The sequence below is a fragment of the Geospiza fortis genome, unplaced genomic scaffold (assembly GCF_000277835.1).
Source record: "Geospiza fortis unplaced genomic scaffold, GeoFor_1.0 scaffold366, whole genome shotgun sequence".
Classification (NCBI taxonomy): domain Eukaryota; kingdom Metazoa; phylum Chordata; class Aves; order Passeriformes; family Thraupidae; genus Geospiza; species Geospiza fortis.
The window spans coordinates 4,907,000-4,919,986 of record NW_005054342.1 but is presented as its reverse complement, the minus strand read 5'-3'; the positions used below and the strand labels follow the sequence as shown (position 1 = coordinate 4,919,986).

Sequence of the window (12,987 nt, the reverse complement as noted above, 5' to 3'; positions counted from 1 at the left end):
AAGAGTGGCTCTTCAGCATTTGCTCTAATTGAACAGCTCCTGATTAGGTTTGCAGCCAAGGGCCAGCAGCTGATTATGAGAACACATGGTATACTGATTAGGAGACTGCTGAATCCGACCAGACTAAGGTGCAGGCAACAAGGATTACCAAGAAATTAATTGAAGGAAATATGCTCACTAGTGTTTCACTGGAAAAATAGTATGCCAGTGAATAAACAGTACTATTCAGATTAATTTGAAAAATTTTCATACATACTTTTTTTCTTAAAAATCCAAAACATATGCTTAAAATTTTATACCCAAAAGGAAAAAAGTAGCAATTCCATGTTCCAAAATATATATTTATAAAATAATGCTATTATATCAGGATCAATACTGTTTACAGTTGGGAGAATTAATTTTCTTGATGGCTTTTTGAAAAATCATAATTTGTAGGGTCACTGGGAAAGAATCTAAGCATGTTAGGGTCTGAGTTAATTTCTTTATCTCTCTTGCTCTCTGGATAAGACCTCTAAGGGTGCAGAAAGCCTCAGCAGTTTTAAAATGAAAATGCCTACCTCATACCAGACAGATATATAGGAGAAAGAGAAATTTTCCTTACATGTCTTAGGAAATAGTTAATATAATATCTAGAAAACCTCAAAAATATTTGTGATCTAAATTCTGGGAAAGACTTTGGCCTTTAGCAATACAAACAGAGTGCACCTTGTGCTGAATAAACATTGAAGTCAAAACCAAAAGTCTTCAGAAGATCTTCCTAAGCAGGGAAATTTCTTCTCTGACTTTTCTATCCGATGGGATTCAAGACACATGGTATAATCTACTGAGGAGAGGACTGTCACTTCTGGCTTTTAATAAAACCATAATCCTCAAGCAAATTTCCCCTGGAACAGGGCAAGGCACTACAGGTACTGCTCCTTTTGCCCTAAATGAGATACCTATCATGAAAGTCTCTGCCACAGTTAGTCACCTTGGAGTCTCCTTATAAGAGAAAAGTAAACTTTTAAGGCCTGCAATATATCTCTTCTAGCATAGGCAGCTCCATTAGTCTTGAAAATCACTTATCTTTCTCCACAGATAACAAATGAAGCCAAGATCTATCAACAGTATCAGAAGTTGTCCTCTCCATGATAAACAGATGCCACACACACAGGTTGAGAGACATCATACAGGACATTAAAACATGTCTTGCATGGTCAGTGGAAGCCTGGATCTTAAGTCTTCTGCAGCGAAAGGTGAAACAAGCATCAGTCCCAGGGAAGAAACAGCTCTACTTGACTGTCTTTGTACAAAGCTTGCTAATAAATTATACTTATTGAAGTATTTCTTACCTTGTAAAGAAATGGTGAACATTTGGGGGGTTAGTATTAAATTTCAGCACTGAAAGAGAAGCCCTAGAACAATGCTAAAAACTTCAAAATGACTGAATTGAAAAACATAAAAGCATGAAGACAAAGAGGAACTGACACAGTTGGCAGTCATTGAAACAGCTTTAAGAAGACTTCTAGAGATTATTGAGGTGAGTGACATAAAAAGACATAGATTTAGTTCTACTGAATTGTAGAAATTATGCACCAGGGAAATTTAGGGTAGGAAGAGCCACAGAGGCAAGCTGGGGATGACTTAAAAACTTCTGCTTTGATGAAATGTCTTTCACTGACCAGATATCGGTAAAAGATTGCGGAAAAATTCAATGGAAGAAAACCATCAGCAAGGGAATACATCAGTGCCCTATGTTTGTTGTAAGGGAAACCTGGGATATTTCTAAATCGTGCCTGTGAACTCCGCACCTTGAGCAGATACTATCTGTTGCAACACAGAACATCCTGATACTCATACCTATGACTGTAATGAATGATAAAAAATATTCCTGCATATTTTGTAAGGTATTTAATAATTCATGTCAAAACCTCAGACAAAAGACCAGAAAACAATCCACTTCTAAAAATCAGAAAATGGCACAACTAAAATACAATATGAATTATTAGTTGAAAAATTACTGTTCAGAGAGTGAGGAGGGTGGCACTTCCATCTGAAGACTTTGTAGTAGACACTACTCAGTTTCCATTTAACACATATTCGGTGTAACAATATAACTTTTTTCACATTCACACTTACCTACAATTTCACTTGGCTCCTTATTGTAAAGTTTTTTGTTCCAGTAAAGAAGTCTGAGAAAAGGAAAGGAGACCAGAACAACAAGGCAGATACCCAAAAACATATGCCCTGTGAAGGCTGCAAAATCCAATCCCTAAAAATAAAAACAAAGACCTAAATTAAAAATCACTTATTTTTCTGTATTACCTACAGGGAAAAGCATTCAGCTTTATGTAAGTCAACAATCAATAATAAATATAAAGCAATATAGTAAGTTCCAAGTACAGTATCTGCTGTATTTCATCTGTTCCAAGGAGACAAGTGACATTAAAATTTAATTCAAAGAACATTGCATTACAAGTTACTCTGAAACACCTAGTGCTCCTGAAATGTACAGTAAAAAAACCCAGACTGAATCATTAACTTTTACTTCTCACTTAAATTACTTTAAATTCATTTCAAATCACTCAAAGTCTCAGAAATAGTTGAATTTTAATTACCAGATTTTGTTTAAACTGGTGAAAACAGAAATGCTTACAATAATTCTATTTGAACCATTCTTCTACAACAAAAGTATTATTTGTCAATATTGTGTTTATTCTTCTTTCTGGTTAATAAATGAACACATTTCTTTATATTTTGCACAATGAAATCTTTTCATGAAGAGGTTTTAAAAAAGGTTAGGCAGAACATATTAAAAGGCTGAACATATTAATTGCTTCCAAGCAATAAGGATGCACAGTGACAACTTGCCCTAAAACTTTGAAGTTTGCCAAGCTGTGAGTAGGACATTGGACTAGAAGGCCTCTAGGGTCCCTTTCAATTGAGTTATTACATTTTTCCATATTGCAGACATTGTAGTGGGTCAGGGTTAGCCTTTGCGCTGGGCTTTTCTGGAGCAGCCATGACTCGCCTGTCCAAAAGAAGTTACCCATGAAGCTCCAAGGAGGATCACATCCAAGTAGTCAGGTAGGAGGCAATTGTTTTATATCCAAAAACCAGAGGCTGTCTAAACTGGTGATCCCAGCAGAGCAGACCTGTGACACCTGGAATAAAGCATGGCTCAAGCCCTGGATAGCCCAAGTTGTCCCAGCTGAATTTTCAGAGCACCCAATGATTTCCCAGAGACTCTGGAAAGTTAGTTGATTGTAGGATCTCCCTGTGACACACCACTATGTCTCTATTGTTCCCTGATTTTTAACTATGAGTTTCCTATAGGTCCTTTGGTAATTCCAATGCATATTAAAAACAGCTTCCCTTGTAGTATCAGCAACAGCTGATACTACCTCCAGTGTGTTAAGACTGTTGGGAACTTACTGCTTTAAACGTGTGTTCTTCTATATTGTCAAATGCTGAAAGAATTTATGTGGAAATTTCCTAGTTGAAATGTCTCTGGTTCAAAGAAAGGAAGAAAAAGTTTCTCTATTGCACCACAGGGCACAATAAAAAGACACATAACACAAGAAACTGATGACAGTCATAAAGAACTTTCATAGCCAGATAAAGATTGGTGCGCTTTGGCAAAAAAAATCCATAGCTTGCAGACAGTCAAATAAATCTCAAACCATAAATATGCAGACCTAGGATTAGAATTTGATCCTATTAAAATACAGGTTTAAGCTTCCTGAGGTAATGTCATCCCTACTTGCTATTTAATAGTAGATTCCTTGACTCTTCTACTCTGCAGACACTAAAAGGTGAAACTGTACCTGTCCATTTGCTGGCCTTTTGCTGTTACTTAGCTACAGCCATTGCTTTTATGAAAGCAGAAGGGAGACTCTTCAGGCATTGGAATGAGATAATTTTAAAAATTGGACAGAAAAAAGTGACACCACAAAGAAAAATAACATACCTACATTCAGTTTGCCTACACAATAGGTCAGGCACTTAGGTGTCTGACATCTCTGTAAGACAGTGTTTACAAATCGGTTTCTACAGAGATTGGCCTCTGGGCATCAAGTTAAGATTCAGAGTTACAGGAGACATTTCTATGAGGGATGAAAACAACATTCATAACTCTAAGAAATTTACAAATGAATAAAAAAAGGATTCCTGCAAAGGCTCATGTTTGTGAGACCAGCTGCCCAACTATATAAACTCCATATCCCCCATGTTTATTTCCTTAATGAAAACCACTGACAATAAATTGACAATAAATCCATCTAAATCTAACTATATCTAATATATCTAAATATAAATATAAAGATATCTGAACCCATCTATATATGGGTTGCCTCTAAGATTATAGCCAAAAAGAAAGATCATAAAATTTTGGCCAGAAAAGTAAGAACTTTAAACCTCAAGAGTTGAACTGGCTTTAGTTCAGAAATTTTCCAACTTTAACAGTGTGCCATTAAAGGAGTCAGGAAGTATGCAAAATCATTATTCAGTTTTGTATGGTCTCTAAAATGGCAAAGAGAGGTAGGAAGCCAAAGCTATTTAAGCTGTAAAAACACTGAAGCTACACCAGCCAAAATAGAAATGCCTAAACCTGACCGGAAAAAAGATCTATCCTCTGAAAGAAAAATGACTGAAAACAGGTGGTTGAAGAGCAATAAAGTAGTTAGGAGTGGTCAGATTATACTCAATACAGAATTACCAGAATGAGGAAAATTACTTTTGCACTCAGACTAGTCTTACTAAAAAGCAGTGGAGATGAAACTTTTCTTAGACTGGCCAGCTAGCAGGCCAACTATAATGGTAGAAATTCTCTGTAGAAATACACAGAAATAAAGATAAATGCTAAAATAGGAAGTAAAAAAAGATAAACAGGAACCCAATGAATTCTTGGTAACCCTCAAGTTTAAATATGTGGTGTCTTCGTCACATGTTAAAGGATCTTGACTTTAAGGAAGTAGCTTATTGCAAGCAAACACAAATACAAAAAGTCACTTGCCTTTACATTTTTTATTGTCACACCTATTTCAAAGGAAAAAGAATTGTGTCTGGTTCCTGAAATACCACAATGCAGAGGCTTCTCAAAAAATAGAGCACAAGAAACACATCACTTGAAACCCACAAAATTAATTTATTGATGAAGAGAATCACTCAACCTAGAAGGCAAACTGAAATGCTGAGGATAAGAAGGAGGTCTCAGGTCTGACTCATAGCTGAAAGGAATTGAAATGAGATAGAGATCACAATACCCTGGAAAAAAAAAAAACAGGATTAACACAGCTTCATGACATAAGAGCTGATGCAGATAAGCCTTGAAAGTGATTTGCAGACACCATCACAAGAAAAAAAAAAAATCTACTAGATTTTTTGGCATCCCATCCAAGAGCTTATCCAAACTTTTCAGAGGGAGTAGCTGGGCTGAGATTCAGGATTTTGTTAAAGTTCATAATATCAGCACATTGATCTTTCATATCTCTGATGTCCCTGGTGAAAAAGAAAACATGCTGCTCTGCTCCTACTGCAGAACAGCTTTCCAAGTCTGCTGAAACAAATTCTTTTCTAACATGGAGTTTGCCTATTCCAGGACAGAGCTTGCATGACAGAATTGCCAGTGATAATGCAAGACTGGAGTCAGTTCTCTTACCATCCCTTGCTCCCAGCTTTCCTCCCCATTACCTCCTTACATTGATCCACAAGAGACAGTGAGTGAAAATGAATCCTGATGATCACTAGCCTTGGACAGCTGATGCCCTGTAGCCATGGAGGCTGAGGACTACCAAATGCACTACTTTTTATGGCTGATATCAGAAAGGCTGAAATACAGTGAAATACAGAGAGCTGCCCTCCCTGATGCTAAGCACCGAGCCTCACTGCAACACAGGGAATATGTTTTCAGGGAAGAAGAAGGCTGATTTCACACCAAGCATTGTCAGATAGCTGGTAGCCAGCTGGCAGCCTCTTGGGGAACTTTAAGAGACTAAAAGGTTTTCACTGTACCACAGATACCATGGATGCAGCAGAGGATACCTAGGTAATGGCACAGTTGCTTTATCAGTTGCCCCTGTTCCTTTTCCCACACTCCAGAAAGGACACACAGCTTCTCCACAGAGCCTACATTCATACCCTTTGTGGCTGTGGATAGCACATTTTATACCTCCTGAGTTTTCTGCCCTGCTGGAGCTAGGATTCAGCATTGTAAAAAAGCACTAAAGTGCTCCCCATGTCTCCTGGATACGACAAAAAGTCATTTTCACAAAGATTTTCTTTTCCTGCACAATAGACTGGAATAGAATTGACATGCACAATAGGCAAGAAATATTTTTCTTCCAGAAGATTTCAGTCTATGAGATAAATACAAAACACGCTTCAAATGTCCCTTACTTGAGGCTATGATGATTGTGTCAAATTCTTCCTGTTCCCCAGTCGGGAGAAAACCTAAAGATTTTGTTTAAGCAAGACAACAGCCTAAAGGTTCCACTGCCTACAGATTCAGAGCTGAAACAGAGTGGGAATCTTTCCTTGGTTTATAGATTAAAATGCAAAGTCAAATATATCAATTTCATATTAGGAGGAAGCATCATATTGCTTTCCCAAAATGCTAGCTTTCTATCGTCTTTATTATTTTTTTCATTGCTTCTGGAGATGCAAAATTAAATTCTAATAATTCAGACCTTTCCACAAGGAATCTGCCTATTTAGAGCAATGAGAAAGCAAAAATTATAGCTATGTGCAGCGATTTGGGGAGCACCAAGTACTGTTTCTAGCCAGAATGCCCTTTACTTAATATTTTAAAACTAATAAAATGAAGAAGAGCAAGAGTAATTTATTATTTCTACACTGGCTTAAACATCCCTTCTAGCTGAGTGACTGAGATCTGCATTTTTTCTCATGGGAGCTGCTCATGATGTCTGTCACCCTGGTTTTTTAAGATTTTAAGCCTTCTGATATGGACATTCTTGTAGTGAACTGTTCCAGACACTTTCTGTAAATAACTGATTGTTTTGTCTTCTTCTATGGAGGAGAAGAAAGTTGATAGACTACTGGTTTGACCAGGGTCATTGGAGAGGTGTCCCTATCACCCTCCAATCCACTGTCACTTTTGGAAAACTATAAATGTTGGAGTCAGAGAATAAACTTCCTCTTTCTTGCTTCACCTGGAGAACCGTGGTGTGCTTGCATTCTTGCGTGTCCGGTAGCGACAATGTCACTGAGCCAGAAATCACTGATGTTCCAACCCAGTTACATGGAGATAATGTTTATTTGAGACACTGATGAACCTCCTTTTTTGTGTTACATTATGCTGTTTAATGATTACTACATGCATAGATGGTAAAAATTCTGAAATCAGAGGTAAGCCCATACATTTTAGTTCATGCACTTTAATTACACTAATAAGTGTAATTTTCTCTTGAGAAAAGGAATCAATCAAACATCAACAGAAGGGGTAGAGTTCTACAAATTGATTAAAAGTTTTAACAAGCTTGTATTCAGCAAACTCAGCAAAAATAGCCTACTAAACTATGGGAATCCATTTTACCAGTGCTTTAAATATCTGTAAAGCTTCATATATAGGATTGTCTCTTCTCTTTTTTTTTTTCAGAAGTACCTACTTTCATTCATAAATTTTTGGTACCATAATTTCTCATTAAATATAACCAGGTAATATCACATCATGCTAAATTGCATCATGAAGGCTGAAAGTCTCTAAAAGGCAGCACAGGAAAACCTGATGTCTATCAGCTTGCCAGGAAATTCCTGTTAAATGGCAGGAATAATTCTGAGTGGTATGCTGAAACCCCCATATCCTCATCAGACATCAGATTACCAGCACGAGCTTTATCACATGCTAACAAAAACATAAATAAAATGTAAATAAAAGGATATAACCCAGTGGCTAGCATATGCTAAAACTGCCTTTGCTTTTATCATTAGTTCTTTTATTCAGATTTAGCTTGGACACATCAATGCACATGTTCACTATCACTTTGTTCATAGCATCATTTTGCTCTGGAGACCTATTTGCCATCCATTCCTTAAAGAACTGGGAATCACACCCTTGTGCTTAGAGCACAGCAACTTCTAATCTCAAAGGTGTATTTGTAGAAGTTCATGAAGTTCCCAAATACAGAAGATTTGCTGTCCAATCCTTCTGAGAGCAAGGACCATATCCAGCTGGTTCATGCTCTATTGTGCATATACACACGGAGTTCTCGAAGTCTGAAGCTCATATTTCTTCAAAATAAAAATATAATTTTGTTAAGAGTGGCCATGCTGTAGCAGCACTCTGAAGATAACAAAACATTAAAAAATGTTTTCTGTTCACAAAACAAGTTTTCCATTTGCTCTTATCCTAAAATCAAGATATAAATGCTGTTTTGTGAAAATTCTTCTGACTCCAACTAAGAACAACCAAGAACACAACAAATCTTCCTCTCCCATTATGCAAATGTTCCACTGATTCCAGTCATGATGGTAGGGAATATGTCAGGATTATAAATTAAAAACAGCTAAAAAGAAAATATTCTTTTAACATTCATTTGCATCTCAAGACAAGTAAAGAGACTTATTGCTACATTTTAATGAGCAAAATGTTACAAAAATCTTATTTATTCAAACATGGTTTAAATAAAATATTTTTAATATAATGTTAGTTTTCCCAGAAGCTAGGGAGAAAAGTCTCTCCGGCACCACAGTAAACAGAAAGTAAAACATTTCTAACACTGTAACCAGATAACAGCACCCAAAGTAACAAGACTGCATTTCATTTCATATTGATATAAAAGCCAACGTTTCCTACAAAATTGTAAACTTGCATAATATTTAACTTGAATTCTTTTAGAGGTTGATGTACAGCAGCAAAAGTTCAGGAAGACTGGTAAAATTCTCCTCCTAATAGCACCTAAATAAAGTAGAAAACCAGATAATCTACATAGGACAGTTCACTATTCAACTTCCTGCAGAGGTAGTTGTCCAAGTACTCCTGTACTTACTGTGCAAAAATGACACTGAGAAGAGAATCAAAAGAAGAATTCCAACAAAAATATCAAGTGGAAAAAAATTCTAGAATTCCTAGAATGTCCAAAAACATGACCATAATGCTAAAAAGAGCTAGAAACCAAGTATTTTCTATAGAAAACACAGTAATATAAACTATAAAATATAGTGCATGAAGGAGTGTTTCTAAGATGTCATTAATGCATTCAAGAACTTTTACCTCTGAAACATTAAAAAAAAAAGTAATAAAATGAATTTTACTTGGTACTAATATAGTAGGTTCCCCATGCATTTTAGACACAGAATTGTGCTAGCTCATGTCACCCTTCTGCACAGCACCTTTTACTAGAAGTAGTTTCAGAAACAAGACAGCAATGTCTATATATATATATATATCTCCTTCTGATCAAAAGAGAGCATGCTGGAGCAGGTGGACAAAATTAGGAATGCAGCTATTAGTTCAACAGCTCAGACTGTAAGAGGCCAGATGGTCCAGCTCCCTTGCTGACCTCTCTCTTGGCTTTATCCAGTTACCCCGGACAGCACTCTCCCAGTCAAATCTCCTTTAGAAGGGGTGAGCCCTAAGCAGTGAGGACATATCCCAGACCATGACACTCTGCTTCAGGATCAAGGATAGGTCTTTGACCCTCTTTTATTTATATACACAGATATAACAACTGAGAATATAGAAAAGAAGCAGTGTAAATTATGTGACTCTGTGTTGAACATAATCTATTTTACTACATTCTTATTTCTGTGATGCAGCAGAAGATCTGAAAATAATCCAGACTGAAAACATCTGGAAAGATTTTTGTGCTTGTTTCAGATACAGAATTTGCTATAATGTCATATTTGCCAGGGTATTTATACATCTGAGTTCTCCTAAAAATATTAATAGCTCAAACAAGAAAAATGTAACATGGTTTCTTCTCAATTGCAATTGCTTAATTATTTCCCATGTTTATAGCCACTTCTAAAGGTTCTACAGAAATTATGAGTTTCTGAGTATTTAGGAAAATTACCTGCATTGCAAGTGCTAATTATTCTCTTCTAGATCAGAAGTTTTAAATAGGTGATCAGATTTCATATCTAAAATTTAAAACTGAGCTATCAAGTTCTCAGCTAACAATAAATATTACAGTCTTCAAAGTTGCCATCTGAACTAGCCAACTGCAGTACATTTCAAACATTTTGATGGCAAACATTCAGTTTATTAAATACTATGAACTTTCAAAGACCTTTCCCAACATGGACATTACTTAAATGAGTGCATTCAATTAATTAGAAGAGATCTTTCTTTCACAGAGCAATAGAAACATAAGTGACTCCAAATGGAAAAAAAAAAAAAACAAATATAAACTTAGGATTTTGTACTACAACTCTCTCATCCACTTGCACAGTTGTTTTTACACTAGCTCAATGAACACTAAATTTCTCTATAATTTTTTTTTTGGGGCGGGTGGGTTATCTGGCCAAATCAGAAAGCTCATCCCTGGTGTCCTTACAGATGTGCCCATTACATTACCGCTCATTCCATGATGCTGCATGTTGGTGAGAAGAAGGGCACCCATGAGAAGTGAGAAGATCTGCCCCATGCCAAGAGGGGCTGCCCCTTGCATCCTGAGCAGATTGTCTCCCTGCTGCCCCACAGCACACCAGGGAAAAGGGGTGGCAGACAGGACCAGAGGCAGAAGGAAGGCTTGATGCCCTCATGTTCAGGAGTAGCACGGATAGCTTAAAGCACAGAAAACTCAGCAAACTCAGCACCATGCTGATGCTGAGGGCTGCAAACACTTGCCAGCAGTACAACAGCCACTCCACAGGGCAGAGACACCCATGTGCATGGGAAGAAATGGTGGGACTGGGATGCTCCTGCTGGATCGTTCATGTCATGCAGTCCCACCCAGCACCATAGCTTTCCCTTTGGCACCAGGCACCCAGCAAACAATAGGAGAGCCAAGAGCTGGAAGCTAAAATTTGTCTCTGCAGCTTGGAGATAGCAAAATGTTGTCAGGAGGTGGGAGCCAGCTGCAGCCTGTGCTGCATGGGAGAAGAAACCACCCCTCTCTCACACCCCACATCCCCTTGGGCTGTGCTTGAAGAATAAAATGTGTGTCATGGCTCTACAGGGGCAAAGCAACCTCTCTGCAAAATGTCAAATTGTCTCATTTTAACTTTTGAAAGAAAACCTATACAGAGAAAATGGATGGATTTTCATCTTCATTTTCATATTTTTGGTTTTTTGCAATATGTTGCCCTGTCTGCAGCCTCTGTTGTTCTGCTTCTTTCCTCACTTTGCCATTGATAAGGAAATCCTCACCAACAACAAAAAAAAGAAACTGGTATTCTTAGTCCAGATCAAAAAAGTCTATTCTCCATCACTATTTTGTCCCCAAAAGATCACTCTCTTCTGTCTGATAATCCTACTGAAAAAGAAGTAGCATGGCAAAAAAAGTCAATTATGTTCTGTTTGTATGGCTGTCTGGGGGAAGAGAAGAATCAACATTGCATAAGTCAACATCACTACTTAATTTTAGTAGCCAAACAACTGCAGTACATACCCTCCTCCTCAGCTCCTGCTTTGAAACAATGATCACATTTGGAGGATCCCCAACAGCAGTGGCAGCTCCCCCAATATTTGTGAAGATTACTTCCGCAATCAGGACGTGCCTAGGATCAAGATTAAGTACTTCACAGAGCCTGCAGTGTAAAGATAATGAAATTAACTTCTTATCCCATGGATAAATTACCTTAAATATTAAAATGCACAAAAAATACAAAATGCAGTCATTTCATAGACAAATGGTAGGATTTTAAACATAATGTGTCAATAAATGCTATGTTAAAGCATTTATTGTGCTAGAGTAATTATAACAATGTAAATGAAAATTTATGGATTTTCTTTACATTTAAAATGCAGTCATTAATGCCTACAAAATTGATGCATTTAATCAAAAGTTGTCAACTATTACAAGAATTGGACTACACAGAAAATAGCATTTAAATTTTTCAGTGTGATATAGCTTCTGAAACCATGGTCCTTAAGCTGCACTGACCTGTGGAGAACTATTCTGGTCAACCACAAGCTCTGCACTCAGCAACAGTGATTAACTTTCTTATGGGAAGCAGTGGTAGAGGGTTGTGCAGGCTGCCTATTAGCCATGAATCATCTATTAGAGACTCCATCTTTCAGGTAGGTTTATTCAGTTTTTTCTGTTCCTATTTTCCTCCTTCTCTAAAGCTTGATCATGAGTATTTCCATTTGGGATGAAACCAGAGCAGAAAATATACATTCTTTATGGTTAAAAAATTCTCAAAATGTTTTTAGCAGTTCAAATATATTTAATATTTCTTTGGTGGGATGCTGTTTTGATAAGAAAAAGTAACTTGCTTCTTTAATAAGAAGCACCTTAAAGTGCTCTGACAAACACAGGGGCTGACTCAGAAACCTCCTGATCCGTTTGAACTCAGACCCACTTACACAGAGTAATCTTCACACAGATTACTCCAACTCACAAATTACATTTACGCACACACCCGCATAATCTGCTCTGTCCTGAACTACGTGTTTGACTTTAAACTTGGGCTCTGCTAATAAAAGCTGAAAGTTAAAGTCACACCTAAGCACTTTGGAGTAAGAAACAACTACTTTCCTCCTCACAACTTATCAAAAGGTTGCTCCAGAATGTAAAGATGGAGGCCACACTTAAATTATTGTCCCCTATATCTCATAGTAGGTGGGGGTAAGAGTGTGCAGAATGAATGCTTTCTGACTGCAATGCTCTCACACATTTCCCTGAAAGAAGGGTTGAACTTCACTGTTTAGCCTAAGTCTGTGTTATGAAAACCTATATTTCAAAGAGAAAAGAGTATTGCAAAAAAGCTTAACCTGATTCACTTACACTATCACCAAGAGTGTCAATTTAAAACTCAGAAAAAACACTCTCAGATGGCATATATGTCAGTACATAAAAACTCTGGAAAATAATAACTGTGCAA

At 37.1% G+C, this 12,987-nt stretch overlaps 1 protein-coding gene across 1 annotated transcript in view; it reads right to left on the bottom strand.

Moving 5' to 3' along the window:
* Nucleotides 1-12,987, bottom strand: part of OCA2 (OCA2 melanosomal transmembrane protein) — a 161,529-nt gene that overhangs the window by 89,346 nt on the left and 59,196 nt on the right. Inside the window, exons 13-14 of the mRNA XM_005422699.3 lie at nucleotides 11,550-11,688; nucleotides 2,119-2,251 (exon numbers count right to left, since the gene is read on the bottom strand). Of these exons, the coding sequence (XP_005422756.1) occupies nucleotides 2,119-2,251; nucleotides 11,550-11,688 (272 nt within the window). The remainder of the gene's footprint in view (nucleotides 1-2,118; nucleotides 2,252-11,549; nucleotides 11,689-12,987) is intronic.